The sequence below is a fragment of the Columba livia genome, chromosome 3 (genome assembly GCF_036013475.1).
Source record: "Columba livia isolate bColLiv1 breed racing homer chromosome 3, bColLiv1.pat.W.v2, whole genome shotgun sequence".
Lineage (NCBI taxonomy): Eukaryota > Metazoa > Chordata > Aves > Columbiformes > Columbidae > Columba > Columba livia.
The window spans coordinates 97,198,290-97,225,770 of NC_088604.1; the positions used below are offsets into that span (position 1 = coordinate 97,198,290).

Below are 27,481 nucleotides of genomic sequence, written 5' to 3' on the forward strand. Positions count from 1 at the left end.
AAGCCATATTTCAGGATATAAAATACTTCAAAAACTAACATCAGCAGGGCTGATAATTTGGGATATTAAAGAAATAAAGACTGGGAAAACTCATTTGTAATGCATACTTCAAAAGAGGAACCAATGAAGAGGTGATAAGCAAATAATAAAACAACTGATGAGAAGATTAGCATTAGACTTCGGATTTGACCAGTAAAGAAAAAGTGGGGATGTTATAAAGACACTCATTATTGAAGAAGGTAGAGAACGTCATAAAGATGGGACATCACTTTTATTAACCAAACCTATCTAGATAAAAAAACCAGCAGCTAGAAGGTGATACACAGGGGTGACAAGTGACAAAAGATTACTGGCAGTGGATGTGTGTGACAAAGACATCCCAGCCCAGGGCTGGGTGTTTTCCTTGTCTACATTCCATCATGTGACGGTGGGCTGCATCACACTTTGACATTTCTGAATGCAAAATCATGTCTTGAAGATCCTACCAAATAAGAAGTCACAGTTTGAGTTGTCTTTTTTCCTCACACTGGTGTTTTCCTGAGATTCAGAAGACTACAGCACTTCAACATGGAGAAGGGCTGTGTGGTCATAGCCAACCCTCTTTGATGAAAGACCTGCACCATAAGAAGGCAGTTCTTCAAACCTCCTGTTAATGGCACTTTCACACAATCACACTTAAAGGCGACCGAGGAGAGCTCTCATCTTGGCAGGCAGCTGGCGAGCGCATCGGGCCTTGGTACGGTCACAAAGTTCATGGTGCAGTGCAATAGTGGACAGATCTTTTCATGATCCTTCAACACTTCACTCAAGTGTTTCATTTCATCTGTTAGCTTTACGATTTCTCTTTTCAGGGAGGTATTTTCTTGCTCAAGAGACTCATATTCCTGGAAGGAGAAAAAAAAAAAAATAAAAATAAGAGCCTGCTCATAATCAAAACATTCCTTTCAGTGCTTCCACCTTGACTATATTCACGTAACTGTAGAAAAGCTTGGTTTCTCATTGCAGTGTGCAAGATGCAAACATAAGACAGACATGGCCTGGGTGCTGGAACAGAGCAAGTGCTTTATGACCTGTGCCCTGACCACGCTGTGATGTCTTTCGCAGCCCTGAAGACCAAGAGGTGCCGCTGGCCCTTGGAGGTCCCCAGCATCCCTGTGGTGGCCTCTTCCAGCCCCAGGGCCACCTCTGCTGGGAAGAGCCGACCCTGCTCTGCACTGTCAGAGCAGAGAAAATGAAAGCACCGAGTGCAGGTAGGTGCTGGGAAAAGCCAGTGGCTCACCTTGAGGAAAGGGAAGCCCCTGCCCTGGGCCAAGGCGCAAAAGGCCATTTCCCCAGGTGCTGGCTGAGACGCACGCTTGGCACAACATGTGCAGTGCCAGTCACTTCTCTCCAGCCCAGCCAGGGCTTGTCGCCACCTGCTCAGGTGCCCGGGAACTCAAGGGCAGGAGGAGTGGAGCACTGAGCCAGCTTGTTTTCAGCCCCACTTTGTCACCAGAAGCTCTGACCAGTGCCTTGGTTATTGCTGACCCAGGCTGCTTTTGAGCTAAGGCTTCTCTGGCAGTGAACAAGCTGCTATTAGCTGCAGGGGAGTTTTGGGGTGTTCTGCAGCATACGTCTGTTAACGGATGCAAGACTTGCGCATGACATTTTTTTGATAACTGTACCTCTCAAGTGTCCCTGCTGTCAAGACTTTTCTCATCCCAAAGAGCAGAGAGCTAGAGGTTCAGAGCCAGCCCACAGAAAACCCACAGGTGTCTGCACCTCGCTGCCAGCCTAGGGCTCAACACTCACCCACTCAATCTCACCCACCGGGAAAGCTTCAGAGCAAACTTCAAAGCCTGCACATGCCTTAAAAGGGCTGTTTAGCAGGCAGCAGGGAGACCATTCCATGCAGTGCTCCTCTGGGCAGCCTGGGACTGCTTCTGCTGCCCTTGGTTGCAGGAGTGTGGATCCCTTGCTCTTTCTTGCATCCTTCCACCACTCCCCACCTCTCATGGAGTAAAACAGGCACAGTACTCCTAACGCATTGTTGCTGCCAACAAAGTTGTCCATTCCCAAGCTCTGCTCACCTCTTGTTGCCCCAAACCCCATGGGGTTGCGTTTTGTAGTAAGTATTACTCTCTTGTTGCTCTGTCCCATTTTCAGGAATGAGACTATCAAATTGTTCTTGCTAAGAATGAATGCCTATTCAAACAGGCATTCACTGCCTGCACCTGGGAAAACTCCCATGCCTGAGAATGAAGATTCCAAATGTGAGGAAAATCATCAAGTCCAGGAGGAACATCAGAGTGGCTGCAGGATAGCACAGGGCCCAGAAATTATTCCACAAAAGCCAGGGGTTACCCCTTTCCAGAAGTACCCTGCACCTAGCTTTCTCAGGCACTGACTCAGAGGAGATCTGAGAAAAACCAAACCAAAAACTCCCCACGTTGTCCTCCCTCCTCTTGGCCTCTGCTGACTGTCGGCAGATCCTTCCACACTGAGAAAAAGAAAAGCCTGTGCTGAACTTCCAGAGCTGGGCAACTGACTTGGCCACAATTTCAGCAGCAGAACAAACACCCTAAGAGCCCCAGCTACAACAGAAGCACTGGTATGTGAGGTAACATCCAAAAACAGAGAAAGGGGATTCCTGTCCTCCAGCATTTGCACTGTGGACCAGAGAAAACTACACCACATTGTGATATTGAGAAGAAGTATTAAGAGTTTCTGGAAGAATCAGTTACTTTCATGGGTTTTTTGGAAACACCCACTGTTATTTATCAGAGCATACAAGTATAACAGCTAACTGAACTGAGCTCTCACACTTGGAGGTTTGAAAGTTCCTAAGAAGCCTTTTCAACATGGTATTTCTGTCTCACACCACAGTTTTAGAATTGACTTAAGCCAGTACTGCCACTAAGCAGTGTGGTCCCCTCCTCCTCCATTGCCTTCTCCCATGTAAGGTAGCAAACATTCATCCACTGCCACAGCAAATGTGACAAGCTTAACACTAGTCCAGAAAAAAATGGGTTTGTTTTAGCCCAGAGGAGCCCTGTGATCCAGTTCACTGGGTGGCCAGGAGAACAGCAAAAGAGGGAGGGTGAGGCAAGGGCAAGACCACTTCTCTCACTGGCAGTGTCACCAGTGACAGAGCTGCACTGTCCAACGTGAGCATTGGTGTCCAGGGGTTCCTGGCCAGGCACCCTGCAGCACATTTCTCTCTGCCTCACACCACAGCCCTCTGAGCTGGATTAGTGTGAAGACAGGCCCATGCCTGCTTAAGCAGTCCTGTTTATTGTGAAGTCCCATGCTTGGTACCCAAGATGTACCCACAAAACATCAAGTATCCATTCACCTCGTGAAGTTTATCTGCTTTCTGAGTTTGCTTCTTTCGGCTCCTCTGTGCAGCAACTCGGTTTTTTTCTCTCCTCCTTACTTTCCTGTCATCTTCTTCATTACTCTGGAAGACATAAACCAGAAACATCTCACTCTTTTTAGGGTGCATGCAGAGGCTCCAGAACTCAGGTGTAAAAGGGTTGCTGAATGTGGACACATACTACCAATTTCACAGCACCTGACCCCTGCCTTCCGGAGACTGCACGGTGCCTGTAAAGGCAGCGCATCCCCCGGCCCCGCTGCACAGGTGGGCCGCGAGGTGGAGAGGTGGAAGCCCGCAGAGATGCCCAGGGGATGCTGCAGAGCCCCACTGATGCAGAAACCTGGGAACCCCGTCACCCACGGCGGGGACCTGCGCTCCTGCTCCACCCGACGGGCAGCGTTTTACACCTGCCTTGCCCCGGGGCGAGCAAGGAGACGGAGGTGCGAGCGCCGGGGAAGAAAGCCGGGCTCCCGCTGCACCCGCAGTCGCTGCCAGCGGAGCAGTCCCTCTCCCCTCCCGCCGCTTCTCCCGGTGCCCTCCCGACTGCCTGCGGCGGGGGAAAAGCCGCTGATTGCGCCCTGTGCCGGCTACAGGGAGCTTCCCGCGCACCGCCGCCGGTTCGCCTGCTATCCTACCAGCACCGCAGCTGCCACCCGGGGAGAGAAGAGCAAATGCCCGGGGGGAGCGGGCACCCCCGACAAGGCGCTGTCCGGCGTGACTCAGCCCCATGTGCCCGCCCGCCTCCAGCGCTGATCCCGGCCGCCCTGCTCCTACTCCTACTCCTACCCCTGCCCCTACCTGCTGGCTGCTCTCGGCCGCCGCGCTCCGAGGCAGCGCGCTGCCCCCCGCCGCCGGGACGGCGCAGGACATCCCGCCGGCTGCGGAGCCGCCCCGGGGCGCCGCTGGGCTCCCCCGGCCCGCAGGGTTGGGAGAGGAAGGGAGAGCAGGGCGGGCCGGGGAGGGGCAGGGGACGCACCGCCCCGGCACCTGGCACCCCTCGGCCCGGGGGCGGAGCCGCCACTCTGCCGCGGGAGCCCCGCCGCACCGCCCCGCTCCGGGCTGCCCCGCCGCCCGCATGGCCGTCACATGGAGCCCGGCGGCAGTTGCGCCACGCCGGGGGAACCGGGAGCCCGGGACCGCCTGGACCCCCCGGTCCCCGCTGCTTCCCCGGCTTTCAGCCCTCCGCGCCGGCAAGGGTGCCTGTCCCCCGGGACCGCGGCTTCTGCTCAGCCCCCGGGAGCCGGGGGAAAGCCCGCACCCCCGAGGCACGCTGCTGCCGGGCAGGAGCTGCCTGAAAATCCCCCGGAGAGCCCCAGCCCCGGGAACCGGCCGGTCCCGAACCGACACCCCTCCGAGCGGCCCGACTCGTGCTTTCGGCTGCAGAAATAGCCGTCCCGCAGTTTCTCTTCTCCCCACGTTTCCTCCCCGCGTCAGGGTGAGGAGGCCAGGCTGTCCCCGGCAACCGGCCCAGCCCTCCGGTGGCGTCCCCTGGCCGACGCCCCCCGATGCGGGGAACCGGCTCACCTCCGGCCGCTCCTGCAGGCTGAGCTTCTGCGACATCGGCTCTCAGAAGCAGCGTGAGCTCCGGAGAAGTGGCAGCCGGTTCAGCCAGAGTTCGGGGGCGTGAGGACACGGCACCGGTGCCGGGATAAAGTGATTTTCACTTTCGCTACTCGCCCTGTTCCTTTAAATAATAAGGAAATGCCTCAGGCTTCTTGTAAAGGCGAAGCCAGACACGGACTGCTGAAAACGCAAAAAATCTCTCCTTTCGACGGTTCTGTGTAGAGTATTTCATCAGCCGGAACAATGTTTCTTTTATCCCTCCACTTTCCCTACCTTTTAATTAAACCTCAATGTTCTTCTGCTCCAAAGAAATGAAAGATGTTTGCACCGACAGGTACTTCACTTGTATGTGGTACCTGATGTGCACTCCTGGCTGTGCTTAACTCACAGGTGAACACATGGCTATGTGAGGAGGGTTAGGTGTCCCCAACCTGCAGGGCAGTCGGCCATAAAGCCCCACGTATCTTAATAAATCAGATACTTCCCTATTTTTCTCTTTTCCCTAGAAGTTTGAGTCATCCAGCTTAGATGAAGATGAGGTTACGAAGATTGTAAACTGAGTAAATAGAGACTATCCTTTCAGGAAGATCTGGCACACAGTTTGTGCGGAAGGTGAGAGAACTGCGCTGCCCAGAAGAGTCAAACTGAGGTCTGCACTCTGCCACGGGTTTCCTGGTAGTGTCCAGGACCATCAGCATTACTGAAAAATCTGAGCAGGACTTCCCTGGTGGGAAGCTCTTCTCTCCAGCTGCTCCACCTCAAAGCAGCTTCTGTCTCCATCTTCCAGGCTACCCCAGCCTTTGCTTTTGCACATTCCCAGAGCTCCTCCAACCCTGGAGGACGCAGTACCTGTGAGCCTTCCCTACCGGGATGACCCACAACCCAGATGAGCCTCCTGGCCGATGTGCCTTGACCTACCATGCATCCCCAGACTGCACTGGGTGTCCCAAGCATCTTACACCCCCCTGGTTTCTTTAAAAGCAGTCTTGTTTCTCCCTTCCTCTGTCCCCCAATGCACCAACACCAGGATGCTCACCAAGGAGATGCTCATGGAGGCAGCAGCAGATGTGGGTTTCAGCACCATTCTCCAGCTGAGAAGATCCAAACCAACATCTCCTGGAAGGCAGCCCTAGCAGCCAGGCAGTAATGATGAGTCGCTTTCAATTGCTTCTCTGAAACAGTCCAATCTTGCATTAATTACACATCAGGCAGTTAAAGAATACGAGTGAAAATATGGACACGAGTGGAAACGTACTTGGGATAGTTGCTTAAAAGGAGAGCACTGTGCTCCTTTTTGCCTTTGTAGCTTAAGCACAGTTGAAGTAAACAGAACTAGAAGCTGGTATTTTTGGAAGCTTGGAGAACAGGTATATTGTCTTGCAATAAAATCTATGAACCATGCAGACAAAATACCTCAACAGCCCTTTGGAGTGATCTGCAGGAAATAAAGCCCCCTTCCACAGAGGGACTTCCATCTGGTCCCACATGAAGCTCTTGTGCTTTTCCAGAAGCAATGCACCTGTTTTTGGCAACTGCACAGCCAAGAGATCTAACAGCATCATGTCCCGGGCAACCTACCAAGAATTTTTTAGTACTGAATAAATACCTGCTTCATTGAATAACTTCTGACAGTCACAGAGCAAGGTCCCCAGGATCCCACAGGTACGGGACAAGTCACAGGACAGTCCCCTTGAGCCTGAGTACAGTCTGCCCTTGTTCAAAGTGGCAAAGGAAATGAAAAGTCAAAATTTGCTTATTGGGGACAAGTTTCTGCTCAGTATTCAAGCTATCTCTGGTACATCTGTATCAGATGCCTACACAGTAATTCCAGGTAACACAGCAGTAAAGGCAGAACATTTCTACGCAGGAGAGAAAACAGGCCCAGAGAGCAGTCTAGTCAGCTGAGTTTACATTCTAGAACAGCAGTTTACCAGTGATTTTTGTCTGCTCTGAAGCAACCTACACACACGCAGCCCAGAGCAGCTGAACACAGCTTAGCCCAGAGCAGCTCTTCTGAAGAACAGCATGTAGCAGGACTGAGTTTAAGAGCACTCAAGCTTTCAAAGAGACACTGGTGTCCACATGAAGGTTTCTGGAAGAGGAGCTTCCCTGCATGCTGTTCACCATCCCATTTATTCAAAAACTACACGTAGCAAAAGCGTGTGTAGATACTGCTCCAATTTGCAGGTTGCTCTTCCGTGGGGATGGCGCACCCTCGTGAGCCATAAGCACTACACGCTAACAAAAAAATGAGATGTTCCATCTCGCCCCAAGAAGCCAAGAAATTCAAACTCGGTTTGCAAATGTTCCCAAGCATTTATCACCACTGAGCTGCCTTACAAAATTCAAAGGCTATATAAAGAAAAACTACCAGACATTTCTTGATGCAATACCAATTCGCCCCAAGTTAAAAATAACAAGTTTGGATGTTGTGACACTTCAGTAGAAGCCTGATTAGACACTTGTCTTGCACAACACTGCTGATTTCTATGAAAAGTTAACTGAAGGACAAAAGGCCACTGGAATGGGAAAAAATAAAGTATTTTATATAATTCTGGGAGTGGGAAGAATAGATCCCAGGCACTGCTACTTGCAGATATCACTTGCTGTAGAAATTTTTAATAATTTGAAAAACAGCTGAACATTGAAGCGTTGTGTGTAGCTCATCCCAGAACTTGCATTTAAAGGGAGGTCCTTCCATTGCCGCTTGGCCAAAAGCAGCCACCAGAGATTTGTAAATTCACAGCTCACATTGCACTTTGAATCTTTATTGACTGTTTTCACCATCCTTCTTTATGCTATTTATTTGGCCAGTGCTTCCAGATGCATTTTTGTTTTTCCACTCAGCTGCAGCTGGAACAACAGTGATGGAACAAAACCCAACTGCCCTTGCTCGGGGCACCCACTCCCTCTTTCCTTTGAATCCCGTGCAGACAATCCATCCTGCAATCTCCCAACACTAACATGCACTGTAGGGTGAATTTATTAATTCACTTAAGTTTAACCTACAGTGCTCTCCCTTCATATTTCTTAAGGCATTTGTCCTACCTTGGCCATCTGAGACGTGCCTGTTCCTGTTTTCTGTACTGGCCTATCATTATTTGGAGACAATAGCAGGGAATCTTCCTATCAACACAGGAAATGTTCAAAAATCACTATGGCAGACATGCCAAATCTTGCACAGTATCTGCAGATCTTGGTGAAGGAAGCCATGGTGGGGATTTTTAACCCAGCACAGAGCACAGGTGCTTAAAGCTGCTAGAGCAATAAGTTGCTGTGTGATGAAAAACCGTCCTAGTCACTCGTTCCACAGCTTTGCCGCTCCAGCCGCTCTCACATCCTGCCCTCTCTTGCATTAGATGCTTTGTAGCCCTGAGATTAATAACGGTTCAAAGGCAGCGAACAGAACTATTTCAGTCACTTGAGCCAAAATTTAACACAGATGTCTTCTGAAGTACACTCACTGCTCAGTCACCACCTATCCCAGGATTAGAACCAACAACATTACCTGAAACTTTGATCTTTCTTAATTGATTTAATTTATTTAGTATAAAAACACACTTTTGTATATACAAGAGTGATGGGAAACACATATTTACAAAGGATTAAATATACAAAGTCTGGGCACAGGTGGTCACCTTTACGAAATAAATGCTAAAATCTATCACACATTTTCTTGAAAATTTTCATTCTCTTAAGGCATTAAATCAGAGCTATCCTTCTTACCACAGTACATTTCATTAATAAAGTTTCTTAAAAAAACCCCTCCATTTACTGTGTGAGAAATACGTTACATACTAGATGTATTTACTGCAAGCACATACAACCATAAAACAGAAAAAGTTATGAATGGTTAAGGCACAACGCTCAAATTAGCACTACTGTGCTATTGTTTAGGTACTAATCTATAAAGAAAAACTAAAAGTAAGCTAGCTCAACTTAATACCATTTACTGGTAGCCTAAACTGATCTTTAAAGTTTACTCAAACATCACAAATGCATATATGACCCAGGTCAAGATCCTGTAATGCGTAGATACTGTCCAGGAAACCCCCAGACTGCATAATTGGATTACAGGAAATGTATCAGATTTTACCATATCAGATGGTAAAATGTGGATGGTCGGACCCTTGTGCAGAAGAGCACACTGCAAGTAAGTACATACAGTTACTAAAAATCCGAGTTGAAACAAACATGACTATAAATAAGCCCAGCTGACCTAAATTCAGGACAGCTGGAATAGCAGGAACCAATGTCACATTTGTGTGTGGCTTTTCTAAAAACAGTCACATCATAGCAAATCTGGTGTTTCCTATATGGTCCGGTGTCTATTTATTTTTAATTTATTTAAAAACAGCTACCTGACTCAGTAATAAATAAAGGTGCATTAGGAGAACTAGTCACCCTCCAACCTCTTTAGAGACATGCTTAACGTAAATGAGCCCTTAGTGGTTTACTAGAAGACTGCTTGCATACATAAAGCACCTGCACAGCCCTGAGAAGGATAACGACTCAAGCTAAATGCTGTAATAAAAGAGCAAATAAAAGAGAGTTAATCAGCAAATATACTTGCTGGATATCAGATGCTACCGGTATGCGTAGGGTTTTATATACCATCAGTGTAACAGTAAACATAGAAATATTTAAAAGGATCAAAGACCGAATAAGTAATTAAACTGCCATGTGTAGCTGAGTTAGACAGGAGACGAAAGTTTAAGAAAAAAGACTGAGCACACTGAACAAGAGTACAACTGAGTCTCCAGTCTGAAAATATTAAATGAGAAATTCATGCACTGAGAGAAATTTTCCTCCGTCGAAGTGGATAGCGTCTTCTTTCTGATGAATCTATGGCTTTTTTTCTTTTTAGCAAGACACAATTTTTACTGGTATCAGCGTTTGTTGGTGTGACTTCTCCTGGTGACACGAATTTTTGGACATTATTTTCCTGCTTCGCATTGCAGCCAACAAAGACTTCTTGCCGCAGCTTGCAGAGTTCCAAGGTTGGTTGCCAAGTTAACACTTGGGAAAAACCTTCTGCTCTTTCTATTAGCGCCGGGAGAGACTGCAAAAACAAACCCAAGTATTTCTTGTTACACGGGAAAAATAACAGCTACAATGAATAAAATATGTTATTTAGATTCTGACAGGCACAAAAGCTTCAGTGTCTGGAGAGATGGTCCTTAGGACGGCAGGTGAAGGCTGGGAACTCAGAGCTACCAGCCTAGCAGTGACCAGGGTTTGAACTCAGAGACCATGCAAATAGTACGTCAAGTTTAGGTTCTTTCATGACATCTCTAAGCTGACTTAGCGTCACGGGAACACCACAGTTCATGTCTAAGCTGGTACTGAAGTAATAAATGTCACACGCTATGTAAAGGTACACAGGTTTTCAAAAGATGTTTTATTTTTCAGATGCTGCAGGTTCTAAAATCTCTGTAAAAATATTTCCTATAGTCACAGGGTAATCCTCCTTATTACCATGTGAGGGGGAAAGCTTCACAGATACAACTTCAGCGGTCCAAACCTAAAGATATACTTGCTTCAAAAGCAGACACACAGGCTTTTTTGTACAAAACTATCAACGAGAGGAGTTAGAACTCCTGTTTAGTGACATATTAACAGATCAAGAAAATAAAAAACATATCCTCTCGGAACACACAGAGATCTCACCTTCATTGCTCCGCTGATCTGTTTGGATGCCGTTTCTGTCACCTGCTTCAGATCTGCGATGTAAGCATCTACAGAAAAACACGAAGCCCAAATAAACTTCTGAAACATAACTCTCTCCCCCAGCACTTGCTATGGACTTCTTAGAAATGAGACAGAAAACCAGTCCCTGTATAAAGCTTAAATCTACAACACATCGCTTTCATCATAGCATTGACAGTAACAGCCGGTATATGTTATCCTGCTATTATTACTTTTTATCACTCAAATGGTAGTAGTGTCTGGCAGTCTCAACTATAGCGAGCCATGGAAGTTCTGCACTAGAAAACCTGCAGCTTATACAAAACATGAGACGCAATGGCAGTACCTGACATAAAGGAACAGTTATAAAGAAAAACAAAATCTATTTTCAAGCCTTTCAAGCTCATATTTGATAAAAACATATTAAAATAGGAGAATAAACACCGCTGTGGAGAAAATGAGATGAAGAAAATCCATTTTAAGGAGAGGAAAAAATAATATCAAAGCTCCAACAAGTCTGCTTTTACAGTAAAGACTACATTTTTCTCCTGGCTTAACTTAACAAGCACTAATACAAGAATAAAAAAGAACAAAGCATAAACAATATGAACTGCATTCATAAGAAAAAGAAGAAAAAGCTTTCAGGAACACGAAGCAGACAGCAGGTGCAGATACTGGAGGAAAATGGAATATACTTGATTGCAGTAACAACTTCACGGGATCATCAACATGATAGATGTCTTTGACAATTGATTTACAAGGAATAATAACTCTTTACTCAAGAGTTAAACTCTTTCATTATAAAACTGATTCGCACGTTCTCTGCCATTATTCTGTCTGCAATGCCATGCCAGCAACGAAAACTGAAAAATCAACGGAGAGGCATGCGTGCCCCTGGGAAACGAACAGCCTCACCTCCACTACTATTATTTTTCTGTAGGGCTTCACCAGTGCCGGCAGCACGATGCTATGTTAGATGGTGCACTCACTCCTAAACCTTTGCAGATTTAAACACAGCGTTCTGCTTTGAAGTCTATCTCATTAGTGCTACTCAAGATAATTTAAGTCAATCACTGTATCGTAGCACAGTGTGACAGCGATCGCATGCTGAAACGTAGTAAGCAGGAAGAGATGGTGTTTTGTTGAATTGTCCGTCTGCATGCCCAACATGCTGATCAGACTGGGTTTAGGAACAGATAATCCACATATGGACATGGGTGCTAAAATGCACCATCATTCAGAGTCTAGAAGGAAAACCACTCCCACAGCAGCCTCTTTAAACACACCATAGAGGTCTATGAATGGACCTTCTCTAAAAGAGGATATGTCCATAATGAAGCATCCTTAGAGCGGAGTATTAGAATTAGAAGTCTGCTTATGAAATGGCAAGGAAGGGGTTAAATAAAAACTATCACCTGGATTATTTCAGTTATACAGAAAGACTGATACACAGTCAAATGAAATTTGCCTGCAGTTCAGCTTTACACGGACAGCATTATATTCCTCAGTGTTCAAGGCTTTCCAAAACAAAGGGAAATGAAAAAAGGAAACGAAAGGTATTGAGTAATCTAAACATTTTAGTTTGTGGCCACTGTACTTGCTAAACTGGGATACATAAACTTCCCAAAGACTACATAATACTAAAATTCAGCACAAACTATCTGCTATCTAGGCTAGGACTTTGCTGTTACCTAACCTAAAAAGGCAATACTTTAGTGCAAACTGTTACTAACTTGCAAGAAGCACTTAATTCACATCATGAAAACACAGATCTGGATACTCGAAACCAAAAGAAACCCAGATATGAAGTGACATCTTTTTACTGCTCCTGTTAGCTGCTTTGCTGCACAGGCTGGTGCCTCTAGAAGCAAAGTCTCCTGTCTGCAAAGAGGAAACAATGCCCAGGGTGAAGGCAGATCAGCAGGGTGAGAATTGGAAGATGAATCTCAGCTCCTCAAACTTCACTTAACGCAACGGCTTGTTACACCAGCTTTACATTATGTGCAGTAATCCATAGTGAGAGTTGCGTACCATGCTTTTCAACTTGGAACAGCATTGGTAAATTCTGTCATTTTTCAATATTTAATAACAGGCAAGATAGAACTTTCCGTTCCTTACGGTCAGCTTTATCAAAACACGTCCTAGTCTTCAACTGCAAAATACACCACCTTGTTCCAAGGAGTTTGTATAAATAACCTTCCAAAAGCATGCAGCAAACTTAGGATACTGCAGTTTTCCTTCTTCACCAATCCTTGCAAATGACACAAGGCAAGATAAAATTTGATGCCTACTTTGCAAGTTAGGAGAATGAACGCTGTCGCTCCGGAGTACTACACAACTGTTTTCAATTCCCTGAAGAAACCAACTGATTAGGAAGAGAGACCAAAGCATTTCTAGTATTCATGTAAAAGGAACACCAGAATGGTCAAAGTATAATGTCAGCGATCCATCTAGTTCCCCATCTGGCCACCACCAGTGGTGAAGAAGAGAAGTAACAAAACCTACCGAGGGCAGCTCTGTGACAATTTCTACCCAATACAGACACAGCGGCCGGCTTTTGCCTTGAAGTACAGCGCCTAACAGCAGACAGGACTTAGAACAAGAGAAATGGACACAACAAACTGATGCATCAATACATTTAGTTATGACAAACTTCTAGCTATTTTAGTTAATTATTTAAACAGTCTATTTTAAGTAAATTCAAAGAGAGGAAACTACTTAAACATTTACAGCTAACCAGTAAGGTAGGCAGTGTTTCCTCGGTACAGTTGTCCTCCCCATGAAATCTTTACCTTGAGAAGGCTGGGGTCTTATCTCTTCTGGTGTTACCACAGGCTGGTAGAGTTTCTGTACATGATAAATAAAATAAAATAAATCCTGAAATACCCTTTCGGTTTCATGGATAGCTAATATACACATAGCAGTCAGAACAAAGGATAAAGTGTTAATACAGGGAGATGGCAGTGGAATTATTTAGATAAAGAATGTATTAGAAGTACAGTTTATAGATACTCAGTTATTAACAGTGTTCTGGTTAACACAGTTAAGTTCACTATAAACACATCTTTAAAATCTGCAATAGTTTGCAGAATTCTAAGTATTAAAGCATGAGAACTAAACTAAAATCCAGGTATTTTGCAAGAAGCATTGCCACCTGCAGCACAGCTGAGGAAAAAGAGCTGCTCAGGAGCCATTCACAAAACCAGTACATGTTCACAGAGGAGCAAACTTGAACAAAGAGTACATAAAGACAAAAAAAATAAGAAAACTATTTAAATGACTACATTCTAGGCCTGCAACTATTTATGTGCATATTAGAACACCCTGCTTCACAAACCAAGCTTTCCGGCTTTTTGTTGCTACATCAGTCTTGTGACGACATCATTCAATTCTGACATGAAGTTAACTAATAATAAATAATTAATAAAACTAATATTTAGTTATATTAAAGGTGGAATTAGAAGTAACTACCAGGAAAGAAGGAAACAAAGCAAAGACATGGGAATGCAAGTTAGATCATCTGCAAGTCAGTATTCTTCACTACTTCAGGAGCAGTCCCTCAACCTTCTTCAACCAAGTAGGAGGAAAGTTATTTATTCCTCCCTGTAGTTTTACTGGAGCAAGTTTTTCACAGTTCATGAATCTTCTTAGCAAGTTTACAGTAACGGCTCCAAGCACAAGAACAAACATTGCTTCCATTATCCTCAAACATCACAGAACGTATCAACTGAAAATCTACAAGATGATCTCTGGCTTTAGGAATTACAGAGACAACACCACACTAATGAGTGGTTCTCTCCAGGTAAGCTGCATTTAAATACCACATCTTCATAGTTGCTCTTCATGCCTCAAAAAACAGGCATCCCAAGAGTAGCTAGGGTTAAAAAAACCAAAAAAAATTCCTCAACCAAAAGCAGAGAAACCACTAGTACCTTTGCAGAAATATCATAGAACCATACAATAGTTTGGGTTGGAAGGGACCTTCAAAGCTCATCTAGTCCAACCACCTGCAATGAGCAGGGACATCTTTGACTAGATCAGGCTGCTCCGAGCCCCATCCAGCCTGGCCTTGAATGTCTCCAGGGATGGGGCATCTACCACCTCTTGGGGCAACCTGGGCCAGTGTTTCACCACCCTCAGTGTAAAAAATGTCTTCCTCATGCAGGAAAGAAATTTAGCAACCAAGGACATGACTAGGTTGTTTAATGCCAGTAATTACTCTACACTCAGTGTAGAGAAATTACTGCACCTATTCATTAATCCACATTATTTTTTTTCTTTCTTTACTGAAAGTATTTACTCAATGTAGTTATTAGCTCAACAACAGCACTTAGGAAAACACAGACATCTTTCTAACAGTCATATACGGCACATGATAGCATCTGTATATATAGTAAGATTTAGTACTTCAACCAGCCTTCAGCTAAGCATTTCAGAAACCTGGATCTGACAAGATAAATAGGTGTATACTGGCTTGTAAATAATGAGTCCTCATGTTTAATCAGTCTGCTTAAGTAACTTGCTGAACTGTCCCACATGCCCAATTCACTCACAGTCACACCACTTTGTAGTAACCTTCATTTTACTGAAGAAACAATTAATGCAAAAAACCAATTTCATTATGTGAGAAAGAATCAAAAGCACCTACGAGAAGGAGCTTAAAGGTCAAGATTAGATGATTTATTTCTTCGAGTTACATGTGGTCAGCAGCTACTATATGCAAAGGTTTTCTGAAAGTCTTAGATTACTCACCAACATCTCTTGCTCTGCTTTCATGGTTTGGACAGCATGCATCAGGATCTTTTTAGGCCACTGCTTACGCTTTGTTGTTGTCTCTACTACTAGCTCATCAAATTGATCTTCGAGGATTTTAATGTTGGAACCTAAATATGACAAACATACAATTTTTTATATTGAGAGAAAGTTATAAGGAAAAAAAAACCAGCTTTAGATCTGAATTAAGAAATCATATAGAAATTAGAGCACAACTTGATGGTGGCCAGTTACTTTTGAAGTAGAAGACCTGGGTGTGGGGCAGAGAGGAGGCAGAGAACCACCTGTGACAAAAATAAAAAATGTAATTAACTATAAACTCTGAATCGATGAAGAAAGTACCACAAAGAAATGGCTCCCTTTCAAGATAACTTGTTTTTCAATGGAAGAAAAGCAATGCAAAATGCAGCAAGAAAAGAGGTTTATCTGTGTAATTTACAAGCAGTAAACAAACACCAACTGTTCAAACAGTAATTTGAAGCCTGATTTTATATCATACAGAGCACAAATATGCAGTTTAACACGACAATCATAGAATCATTTTGGTTGGAAAAGGCCTTTAAGATCATCGAGTCCAACCATAACCTAACTCTGGTACTAAGCCATGTCCCAAAGAATCTCATCTATATGTCTTTTAAACCACTCCAGGGATGGTGGCTCCACCACTTCCCTGGGCAGCCTATTCTAATGCCCGACAACCCTTTTCAGGAAGAAATCTTTCCTAATGTCCAATCTGAATCTTCCCTGATGCAACCTGAGGCCATTTCCTCTTGTCCTGTCACTTGCTACTTGGGAGAGGAGCCCAACCCCCTCCATGCTACAACCTCCTTTCAGGTAGTTGCAGACAGCAATAAGGTCTCCCCTCAGCCTCCTTTTCTCCAGGCTGAACAGCCCCAGCTCCCTCAGCCGCTCCTCAGACTTGTTCTTCAGACCCCTCACCAGCCTCATTGCCCTTCTCTGAACTCCAGCTCCAGCACAGCATACGATGCTACATTAATGAAATATTCTCCATCTTGGTGACATGTGCAATTACTAGTCATAAGGACTCTGCAAAAACCAAAACATCTTCTTTCAACATCTGAGGCCCAAGAGACTGTATGTTGCAGAAGCTGACTTTCACAGCTTGCTTTTTCAATTGTAAGACTAGACTAAATACCTAGAACATATTTTCAGCTGTCAACTGGTGGTTTTACTACTGCTACTCTACTAAAGGTACTTAGCTTCTCCAAGATGGTAATTAACAATTTTGAAAGCTTAAGATACTGTTTTAAAACTGGTTTCATAGACAAGTAAATGCCTACATTATAAACTATAAACAATTAAGAGTTATAGAAGGAAACAGAACTGCTCAGTCATATATCCTAACTGCATGTAACTGAAAGGCAGTGCATATTTCTGTATTCTTCCATGTGCACACTCACATAATTTTTCTCCTCCAGTGGAGGTTTGAAACATTGACAATGGTTTTGCTTTCTTAAATTTTTAATTTAATTTTGTAAACTCCTTAGCATTTAAATTCAATGTTCCTACTAACGTGTTTGAGCACAACTTGCAAGCCATGCAATGTTTTCAATGCAGTGGTAAAGAATTAATTTTGAGCACCCTCTCTTGGTCAATCTGTGTAGAATTAGACTATTGTAAACCTCAGAAAGGCAAAATCAAGGTTTTAAAGAGTTTGCAGGTTGGTTTGTTTGTTTTACGAGGAACATGAAATCATTTAAATACAGAGAGGAATGACTTGAACCACCGGTCAACGTAAGCACTGAAGGCACAAAATGCCAGGTCACTTGGTGATTCAAACTGGATCAGATAGGCACATTAATACATTTATGTCAAATTAAAAAGCACAATACAGTTCTTACACCTGCCTTACGCCAGCTGCAGGAAGATGACAGTATCTCAGCTGGCATAAAGTTAGACTTGTACAGACAAAGAATAACTTACTGAAAATAACATCCATCTGGACCAAGTTTTCCTGTTAAGAAAATCCTGCTAAGAATTTTGGAACAAATTTGAATGAATTAATTGAGGCTGAATCAGTTCAGCATTTTGCATCATGAAAGCAGTGCATTTTTGACGTTGGAATAAAAGGAGCTGGAGTGTTATCATTCTAGAACTACAACTGCAGAAGCTTCCTGACCAAAACACAGCGCAAGGAGCTCTTTCTCCATAGCCAGTTCAATATATCTGTATTTTCAGCTTTGTGCCACTGTAAAAAGCATCAAGTTGCAGGCAAAACACATCTAATGCTAACACAGGCGAGCAAATGAATCACACTGAAATTTTGGTTGGACACCACACTACCAAGAATCTCCACTACTGCTGCTTGAAAGACAACAATTATAAACATGTTGCATTTATTACATATAAATATATTATTATATAGCAATAATTTTAAACTATTACTTAATTTGTATATTAAACAGCAGCAACAAACATACTGCTAGTCTCCTGTTGGGACGAAGTCCTGGCCAATGTCCCAACGCAAGATCACTCAGGCTGGAATGGCCTTCAGGAGGCCCCTCCTAACTGCAGCCTTCTGCTCAACAGCAGGGTCAACACCCAGTTCAAACCAGGTCATTCCAGACACTTGTCCAGTTGGTTCTTGGAAGCCTCCAGTGCTGGAGGCTACACAAGCTCTCTAGACAACCTTTTCCAATGCTCGGTTAGCCCAGCAGTGATTTTTTTCAGTCTCTTACATCAGGTTAGAACCTTTCCTTTCAACCTGACCCTTGCCTGTGGTTCTCCCACTGCACACCTCAATAGCCTGGCTCCATATTTCCCGTAACCCCTGTAGGTACCAGAAGGCTGGCTTATCTTCTCTGCGCTAAACAAGCCAGTTCCCTAAGACTCAACCCACACAGCAAGTGCTCCAGTCCTCCACTCCAGCTTATCAAACTGAGTACACTACTCCAGAGGTGCTCTTGCAAAGTGTAGAGGAAAGGCAACTAACCACTTCCCTGGATCTACTGTACTGCACTCCCGTTGACACAATATCCTAGGCTGGCTCATGGTTAGCCCACCAGGACCCTCAAGCCCATGGCATCCTGCACCTCTGCAGGGGGTTATCCCGTCCTAGGTTTAGGGCTTTGCTTTTTGTCCTCGCTGAACTTCACGAGATTCCCAGATGCATTTCTCCAACCTGTTTATGCTCCACTGAATGGGCCTGCCCTTGAGCATATTTCCTGCATCCCACCCTGGTTGATGTCAGCTGCAAACTGGGTGAGGGCACCTTCCACCTCCTCCTCCAGGTCATGGATAAAGACATTAACAAGAACAAGTCACAGAATAGACAACTTGTAATCAACCCTGAGGTGAAAGTATGAGCAATTAAACCTCCGAGCTCACTGATCCAGCCACAATTCTCACCTACCTAGGCTATAACATCCTAGCTTGGATCCTCTGGGAGGCTCTCATCGAGTACTAGAGCAATTCCAATGGAAGACCACTGAGATGGCTGGCATCTGGAGCACGTGATGTACGAGAAGCAGCTGCGGAAGCTGTGCTTGCTCAGCCAGAACAGAATGTCAGGGGGTAATACAACTGCTACCCTCAGCTACCTAAAGGGTGGTTCCAGAGGGGACAGAGACAGGCTCTTCCCAGACGTGTGCAGCAAAAGGATGCACAGCAACAAACAGGTTACTGCAAAGGAAATTCCAACAGGCCACAGGAATTTTTCACCATCAGTGCTGTCGAACACAGAAAACAATTGCCCAGAGGGGTGGGAAGCCTCCGGACTTGGAACCTATTGCTGTGTTCTAGCTTTAAAAATAGATCACTTTATTCCATTACATTTTGTATATTCCCTCTGATAGGAGAAGCTGATGAAATGGAACATACTTTTTCTTAACCTCTTGAATGAAAAATCTTGTTCTGAAATACCAACTTCCTAAAAGCTTGCTGTAGACTTTCCAGCAAGACAGGTGCCATCAAGCTTAGATAAACCTTGATTTTTGCTATGTTAATATCAGATACTTTGTGAGTGAGTCTCTAAGCTACTTTTCTCTGGTATCCTTTATAGAATGATAGAACGCCTTGAGTTGGAAGAGACCCACAAGGATCAAGTTCAGCTTCTAGTTATGTAGGCACCATACCAGTGATAGCTGGAACTTGTGCCTCAAAAGGTGTAAGGATCTTGACAGAGGTGTCAAATAGAGCAAGGTTCCTTCAGATAAAGCTGTTTCCTCTTTTCCAGGATACAGGTTGCTATTGTCTTGGTTATCCTTTTCAGTTATGAACACTGCTCTGCCACAATCATGCTCCTGCAAGGCAGCTCTCCAGAGCTTTACACAGGCACATCCGAGCTGGAGTTTGCCCTCAGCAGCTCCGCGAGCATCCTTACTGCCACACACAGCCGGCGGAAAAGCCACCTCATCAAAAATACTATATGCAAAAAAAAAAAGTCAGGACAAAACCACCCAGCAGGAAACTAATGGAAACCAACACATACCACTCTGCAGCTCCGAGTCCTCCGAAGTTTCCTCCCAGGGCTGGCCATCGATAGTAACATTCTCCCTCACCGCTGTCTCGAAGTTCTGCAAGACAAGGGGGTCCTGAGCAGCCACCTTTAGGGTGCAGGGCCGCAACGCCCGCAGCCGAAACGGCGCCCCCAGCCCCCTCACCGCCCTGCCCGGGCCGGCCACCTCAGGGGACACAGCCACACAGACCCGCCGGGCCCCGCTCCGCCTCACCCAGAGCGCCTCTCCCGCGGCGGCGGGCCCGCCCGGCTGCCCCTGCGCCAGGGCCCGCACGAAGGGCGCGCACAGCGCCAGCACCTCGCTCAGCCCGCGCCGCGAGCAGCACCGCACCCGCGGGTCGCGCCGGGCGGCGGCGGCCGGGCTGAGCGGCAGCCCCGCGTCCGCCTCTGCCGCCAGCGGCGGCAACAACGGCGGGGCCGGGCCGGCCGCCATTTCCCGCCTCCGCCGCAAGGAAAATGCCGGCCCGGAAGCAGAACCTGGGGCTTGCCCTCCCCTTCCCCTCATCCCCGGGCGCGGCATGGCGGCGGGGCCGGTGGACTGCCACTGCCACCTCGCCGCGCCCTGCTTCCAGGCGGTGAGGCGCGGAGGGGCGGGAGGGCGCGGCGGCGCGGCCGCGGCGCTGAGGCAGTGCATGTCTCTTGCAGGACGTGGCGGCCGTGGTGCGGGCGGCGGAGCAGGTGAGGCGGCCGGTAGCGACCCTCTCCTCGCCTTTCGGCCCCGCCGCCCGGCCTGGCTCAGCGCTCGGGTGTTTCTGTCTGCCGCAGGCGGCGGTGTCGGCGCTGGTGGTGGTGTCGGAGCAGGCGGGGGAGTTCCGGAGCGTCCTGGAGCTGTCGGAGAGGTGCGGGGCCGGCGCCCACCCGTGTCCCGAACGCGGGTCCGCGCCGTGACGGGAGCGACTGGCGGCGTGGGAGCTGGCGGGGGCGTGCCGCCCTTTTCCTTTGTCAGGCTGGGCTTTCTTTTTGACTCCAAACTTGTTTTCTCTGTGGTTCACGGAGTGGTTGGGGTTGGAAGGGACCCCTGGAGACCACCTAGTCCAACCCACCTGCTGAGGCAGGTTCACCCAGAGCAAATCTCACAGGGACGTGTCCAGGCGGGTTTTGAATGTCTCTAGACAAGGAGAGTCTACAGCCTCTGTGAGCAACCTGTTCCACATCTCTGGCACCTCAAAGTAAAGAAGTTGCTCCTCATATTCAGGTGGAACTTCAGTCTGTGCCTGTTGCCCCTCATCCTATCTTTGGGCACCACTGAAGGGAGGCTGGTCCCATCCTCTTGTCACCCTCCCTTGAGATATTTTTAAGCATTGATGAGATCTTAGCCTTCTCCAGTCTGTCACACCACTGATACCTATTCTATGTCTAGGTTCCCTGGGTTTGTTCTGCCCTGCCTGGGAGTTCACCCGGTTCAAGAGGTTTCGCCAGAGGAGCAGCGCAGTGTTACTTTGAAGGTAAAGCACGGGCAAGTTAGGTCAGCGCAGCTATGAGGTGCTGCTGAGATTGCTCAGGGCAGATGACGAGATGCTCTGGTCTGCCCGAATTAACTTCAGGTCTGCTTAGGGATTTTTCTGCATTTCTGTAATACAGTATACCCAGCAGACCAAATCCCAGGGTCTCTTAGCACATCCATTTGTTTGTGTTAGTCTTGGAGCAGAATTGTTCACTGGAGTCATCTGGTCATATTATTGCAGTGAAACAGTGTTAAAAATCCCAAGTGAGTGTTTTGCTTACAGCAAACAGCACACATGTGCCTTTGCAGATGTCCCTTTGTTAGCATGGGAAGTTGAAAGTGACCATTTGTGTCCTTAGCCTGAAAAACCTGGAGTTTTTCTGCAGCCATTTGATGTTACTAGGCTTTTTATGGGCCTTATTTTAATCACCTCTTATGCTTCTGTGGAAATACCAATTTGAGATGAAAGGTCATTAAGTAGAGATGGGAAATCATGCAAGTTTCTAGGATCTGCCTGACCACACAACTTGCAATAATGGCAAGTTTTAAGGTAAAGAATTTAAGAACAATTAAGGAAATTCTAATTTAATCATAATCATACCCCTTCCATCTTGTAAAGGCAGCGAGAGTTGCATCTTTAATTTGTTTTTGCAGGATCTGGATGCTGCATTACCACTTATAGAGCTCTACAAAGAAAAATTGGTGGGAATCGGAGAAGTACGTAGCATTCCATATCTTTTTTAAACATCTATGTCTTTGGCAGCATCCATCACCAGAATTATAGAAACTTACTGAATGCTTGGTTTTGTGTATGCAATAAGTATTGCTGTCAGGCTGAACAAGCTCTAATTCCGATTTGTAATTATCTTGACATGCTTTCCATCATAGATTTACCTGATTCCCTCTTTTCCTTCATTATCACTATTAGGAAATAGGTGTCATTTATGCTGGTGGATTTAGTAGGAAGAATTGCGTAATTATGCTATATTGTCTTAAATGTCTTTTGAGCCGTTCTCTGGCACAGTGAAGTGCCAAGTCACGTTGATATCCTCATTCAAATCCTCCCTGCCTTCTTCCCTGGCAAAGTCAGGCTAAGCTATGATTTCTGTACACCTTGCTGACTTGTACAGTCTTCTTCTTGTGATCCCTCATCTGTCTGTATCTGCATGTTGTCTCCTGTTTTATATTTGTTTATAAACTAATTGAGGCTTGAAAGCTTTAGGGTAGAGCCTGTCTTTGTGTGTTGGTACCAGAGGGACTTACGGCTGTTTCTGCACTGGCTGCAGGAAAAGCAGTTACTGGCAGAGCTTTGTAGCTAAACTCACCATGTTGTACTTGTAGTGTATATCAAGGACTTTGTTCGTTGCAACTGTGAATGGGGGTGCTTTGACAAACTTTAAATTTTGCCTGAACGTGTTTAAATCAAAAAAGTATATTATTAAAGGTGAATGTTTTGTTAGAGGTGGGGCTAAAGCTACAGGTTCAGGTCAGAAATTTCCTTCTGTTGGAGATCCAGATTTGAGACTTAATCTGAAATAGTATTCCATAGAATATAACCCCCCAGAAAAGCAGTTACAGAGTAAAATGTTAAATACACTCACAAATGCTTTTGTAGTTGAAAAGCTTATGGTAGAGAATGGATTCCTTTCTGAGTTAAGCTACAGTTGAGCTCATTGTAATTGCAGTCTCTAGTATATATAGTTTGAAATGCCTTGCAGGTTTGAAGCATTGTTTGCCTTTATATATGGTATTGTGGTTCAGTCAACTGTTAGGTCTCTAAAATATTTTCACTTCTCTTCTTATACTCTAGGTTGGACTAGATTTCACTCCCAGATTTGCCAGCACGGATGAACAGAAGGAAGGACAAAGACAGGTCTTGATCAAACAGATAGAGTTGGCAAGAAGACTGGATTTGCCTTTGTAGGTTTTATTTATATTAGTAGAAGAATTTTCCAGATCTTAGTAACATGTGTAACTATTTCTCAGGATTTGTAGTTACTAAAAGCCCAGAGAACTTTTCTTACATGGATAAAACTGGCATAGGTGTCCTGTCAGTCTTCAGTTTGAGATTTAATTATAGAATTTTCCCTATGTTTGCACTTGAATACGGTGGTCTCCTGTGTCCTGTCCTTGGTATGCTGTTGCTATATCTTCACTGTAGCTAAAATGATTCATATGTATGTCTCTAGATATTTTTCCTGATAAAAGGTGTAATACAGATTAATTGTTTTCTTCCAAAGCTGCTGGTAGTTCATTTGTGTTTACCAAAAAAAAAAACCAAAAGGTTATTTGGTGAATTTCCTAATGCCAGGCCTTTCCTTGCTGTGCAGAAATGTTCACTCCCGCTCAGCTGGAAGACCAACCATTAATCTCTTAAAGGAACAAGGTATGTGTGTTATGCATTTTCTCTATCATGTTTTTTTGGCAACAGGATTTCTTCAGTTGTGCCATGTCCTCACATCAGTTTGTGTACATGAAACTTGGGAGGAATAGTGCAGAGCTTCTGTATTCATTCTTTAGGCGGCTCAGGTCCCATTGGAAGCTGACATTGCAGACCTGCTGTAAAAGCTGCTCCTGAGTTGATTTGCTTCTTTCCTCTGAGGTGCTACGAAGGTGTTGCTCCATGCGTTTGATGGGAAGCCGTCTGTAGCAATGGACGGGGTGAAAGCTGGATACTTCTTCTCCATTCCTCCTTCCATTATAAGGAGTGAACAGGTAACATTTAAAGGGATTTGCTCCTTCTCAGTGCCTGGGGAATGCAGCTAGTAGCTGAGAGTTTACGATGGCAAACACAACTGGTTTTACTGTGCAGCTCAAGAATATGCTCTTTTTTTAAGTCTGTACAGTTTGAAGTGGAAGTAGCAGTACACGTGTATAGTTGCTGTCACCTGCATTTCTCAGTAGGAGCATCAGTTGCTTATAGCATTGCACATTTTTACTTTGGCTAAATTTCTACATGAGGCTTTTGCCTTAGCTAGAGTTGGGAGGAAATTTTGGCTAAAACAGTCCAGCTATTCCCCAGTAACATGGGCTAAGAAAATAGATGTTTTTTTCTCAGTTTAATGTGGTTTCTGATGAACTCTTCATTGGAAGCTTCTGTCACTTTACTCTTTTAGAGCCGGGACATGGTATGTGGAAAAGGATTAGTTTCTGTCTTAGTGCTGTGGCACTTTTTGTTCAAAAGGAGATCTGCTCAAAATTGGTTAAGTTACAGACCTTTGAAAAATTGCGATTATCACAAGGTACACCCAGCAACAAAGCAGCTAGATTGCTTAAAGATGGTTTTGGTCAGGTTCAGCCCTTGATTTGGTGAGACTGCCCTTTTAATTTCTACTCTGGGCTGCTGCAAGCCATGCTGACTCATTGTTTTGGGGGACCAGTCTGTTTCCATCCTGCACCATCATCACTTTTTGTGTTAAGCTCATGAAATGTTAGAAAGGAAAGGGCATGATTGAAGTGGAGGGGGTGTAAGGGATGGATGTAGATGGGGATGAGGTTAGGAACTTGGAGAAAGGAAAGCAAACTGGTATTACGGAGCAAAAACGGTGGTGGGAAAAAGCCACACAAATATTATATATATAGCAAAATAGTAAATTAGAACTGCATTGGCAACTCTCAATATAGATTATTTTGTGTAATATAATTACATGATTTAATAAATAACATTGGATTCAGTGTTTAGATAATAGTACTTCAGATATTTAGAAAATGGAATAATCTTAATTTGAAGGGACTTCTTGAAGTATACCTTCTTGGTATTGTTGCTTTCATTCTGAAATTGTTGATAAAATGCAGGCAGTGGCACCCAAGTCTTTTGATATTGCTTTTAAAAGCAGAGGATATCCTCCCTTCATACATTTTTTTTATTTCCAAAGGTCTAAGTGCATAAAACATTTAATAACTGTCTTATTTTCTTCAAGAAGCAGAAACTTGTGAAGCTGTTACCTCTGGAAAGTATGTGCTTGGAAACTGACTCTCCTGCTCTGGGGCCTGAAAAACAGGTAAGTGATTTGGGGAGGAACCTCTGTGTGTGTATATCCGAACTGACACCTTATGGAAGTTAATTACTGGCATGGGAGAGTGAAGTAGTGTAAGCCCGGGCAAGGGACGAAAGAGGTTACTAAGTGAAGAATTTGAGATTAAAAAATCTGAGTTCTTGAGGCTGGGAAAGGAAAAGAAATTCCAGGAATGGGCAAAGGGAAAAAGAATTCAGGAATCATGGAACCATTTAGGTGGGAAAAGACCCTTATAATCGAGTCCAACTGTAAACCAAGAAGGATAGTTGTAATTTCTGTCACAGATGCCACGATCTGATTGAAGTTGTGTGAGGAGTTACTGAATCTGAAATGACTGTCACCTGTAGGGATCTGTAATTTGTTCTTTTTTTTTTTTTTCAGATGAGAAATGAACCAAAAAATATTTACATAGCTGCAGAATATATTGCTAAAATTAAAGGAATTCCAGTTGAAGAAGTTATAGAAGTGACTACACAGAATGCACTGAAAGTATTCCCCAGACTTCGGAACTTTCTTCGGATATAGACTTAGAAATATGTAATATTGCAGAAACTGTTATTTGTGGTATAATTAAAGACCAATGCTTATCTTGTCTTAAAGTGGAGTTTTGTTGCTGGAAAGTTCAAGAAGTGAGCAGTGTGTTATATGGATGCATAGAATGGATATAGTGAATTTCTCAACTACATTCTTTGGCAGACACCAGTGTCATCCCTCAGATATGATAAAGACAGGTTGCTCATTTGTATCTCTCTTATGTCTCTGAATGCATAGTTGGTAAAGAGCAGCACCACAAAAAGAGTCAGTTTAGTTTCTTGGGCTCTTTGCTCAGCTGCTCCCAGCCTGGGAGATGGCCAATGTGTGGTGCTGCATGTTCCCCTCATGCCTTAATTTCTTCTGACTGGAAGTCAGTCGGTTATGGGTCCACTCGTGATACATAAGCTCCTGTTAGGACTTGCAGACTGCGTATCCCTTTCTGAGCAATAAAAACCCGGCTGGACAGACGTTCTGTGTAGGTCGCATTGACTGGGATTTGTGAGTGATGCAGAAACAGCACTTCTGATTTCTTTCAAAATACAGTGTGGGAAAACAAAGGAAGATTGGCAAGGAGGATTGTAAACACGCTCACATGGCATGTGGCTGGAGTGGAGAAAAACACATTATCATAGTAATTGTTTACTCTCGTGTGTTGGACAACTAGAACATCTGTGTTTAGATAACATACACCTGTGATAAACTTAGAGGCACCTTGTTGATCATCCTTAAGGTTCCTGCCCTGCTGTGAGAACAAACAAAACACAGTGGTAAATTACACCTGTGTGAACCCTTGAAATCCAGGTGAAAACAGTGGGTTTGGTGATCCTGTGTCATGGACTGGACTCCATGGTGCCTGTTGTCCCTGCTTGTGAGCCTCTGTGTGGGTGCTGCTTCAGGGATCCCCTGGCTGATAAGTAATGAAAATAAATTTATTCTGCGTGTCATTCATGGTTTTGTGGTTGTTCCTGTGTCCTGCCTGTGCTGGCTCATGCAGAATGGAAGAATTACAGCCCTTCTCTCCTTTTCCCTTGTATACGGTAACTTAGCAGTTGCTCGGATCTTCACTATTTTGTGAAAGGTTTGCTTTGGCTTTTAATTTTTTAAAAGTCATATTCAAGGGAAGAACCCTGGGTTTGTTCCTATTTCAAGGGCTTACTCTTCTGACTGCTCAGTATCAGGAGACATGGGATGTGAAAAGGAGACAAGCCCAGTTCGTGAGATCTTGGAGGTATCTGCCTGCTGTGGATTCTGTGATGTTGGCCAGTGTCCTAAAAACTGAACCTTGTGCTCCCTCTCAGCACCTGTGTGGACATGTGCTTGTTGACATAGCAAAATTTTGCTGATTATAAACCAGCAATGAATGAGGTGAGTTATATATGACATTCAGTTGTTCTGAGGGCCATTAGGGAAGTGGAAGCTTTGTCTCCCAAGGGCAACTTTTACTAGCTCAGTGAATACACAAGTATGATACTAACTTAGTCAATGACCACCTCAGGTAAAAAATCATGCATCATGCCAGCCCATGGTGAAAGCATTTGGCTTTAAGATTTGGGCATGCCTCTTCTGTCTCAGGTGCCTGTGTTATTTTTCAGATTAAACTCCTGCCTGTCTTCATAGTTAGAGCATCT

The 27,481-nt window shown here is 44.9% G+C and overlaps 2 protein-coding genes across 4 annotated transcripts; one reads left to right on the forward strand and one right to left on the reverse strand.

Annotated features, from left to right (window-relative positions):
• Positions 1-240: 240 nt before the first annotated feature.
• BATF3 (basic leucine zipper ATF-like transcription factor 3) lies at positions 241-5,036 on the reverse strand. 2 transcript variants are annotated; one of them, XM_005502769.3, is made up of 3 exons: positions 4,883-5,036; positions 3,335-3,439; positions 241-884 (listed from the first exon to the last, which is right to left on the reverse strand). In XM_005502769.3, the coding sequence occupies exons 1-3, from the start codon at positions 4,916-4,918 to the stop codon at positions 699-701; spliced, it is 327 nt and encodes a 108-aa protein (XP_005502826.1). In that variant the 5' UTR covers positions 4,919-5,036; the 3' UTR covers positions 241-698. The 2 variants fall into 2 exon arrangements, with proteins under 2 accessions (XP_005502826.1, XP_064914486.1); XM_065058414.1 differs by lacking the exon at positions 4,883-5,036 and adding an exon at positions 4,157-4,740.
• A 15,118-nt stretch (positions 5,037-20,154) lies between these two features.
• On the forward strand, positions 20,155-25,918 carry TATDN3 (TatD DNase domain containing 3). 2 transcript variants are annotated; one of them, XM_065058415.1, is made up of 10 exons: positions 20,325-20,434; positions 20,505-20,537; positions 20,625-20,698; positions 21,220-21,304; positions 21,958-22,020; positions 23,114-23,223; positions 23,634-23,689; positions 23,906-24,018; positions 25,224-25,304; positions 25,701-25,918. In XM_065058415.1, exons 1-10 carry the CDS (start codon positions 20,378-20,380, stop codon positions 25,842-25,844), a joined length of 816 nt encoding a protein of 271 aa, XP_064914487.1. In that variant the 5' UTR covers positions 20,325-20,377; the 3' UTR covers positions 25,845-25,918. The 2 variants fall into 2 exon arrangements, with proteins under 2 accessions (XP_064914488.1, XP_064914487.1); XM_065058416.1 differs by lacking the exon at positions 20,625-20,698 and having other exon boundaries at positions 20,155-20,434.
• Positions 25,919-27,481: the final 1,563 nt, after the last annotated feature.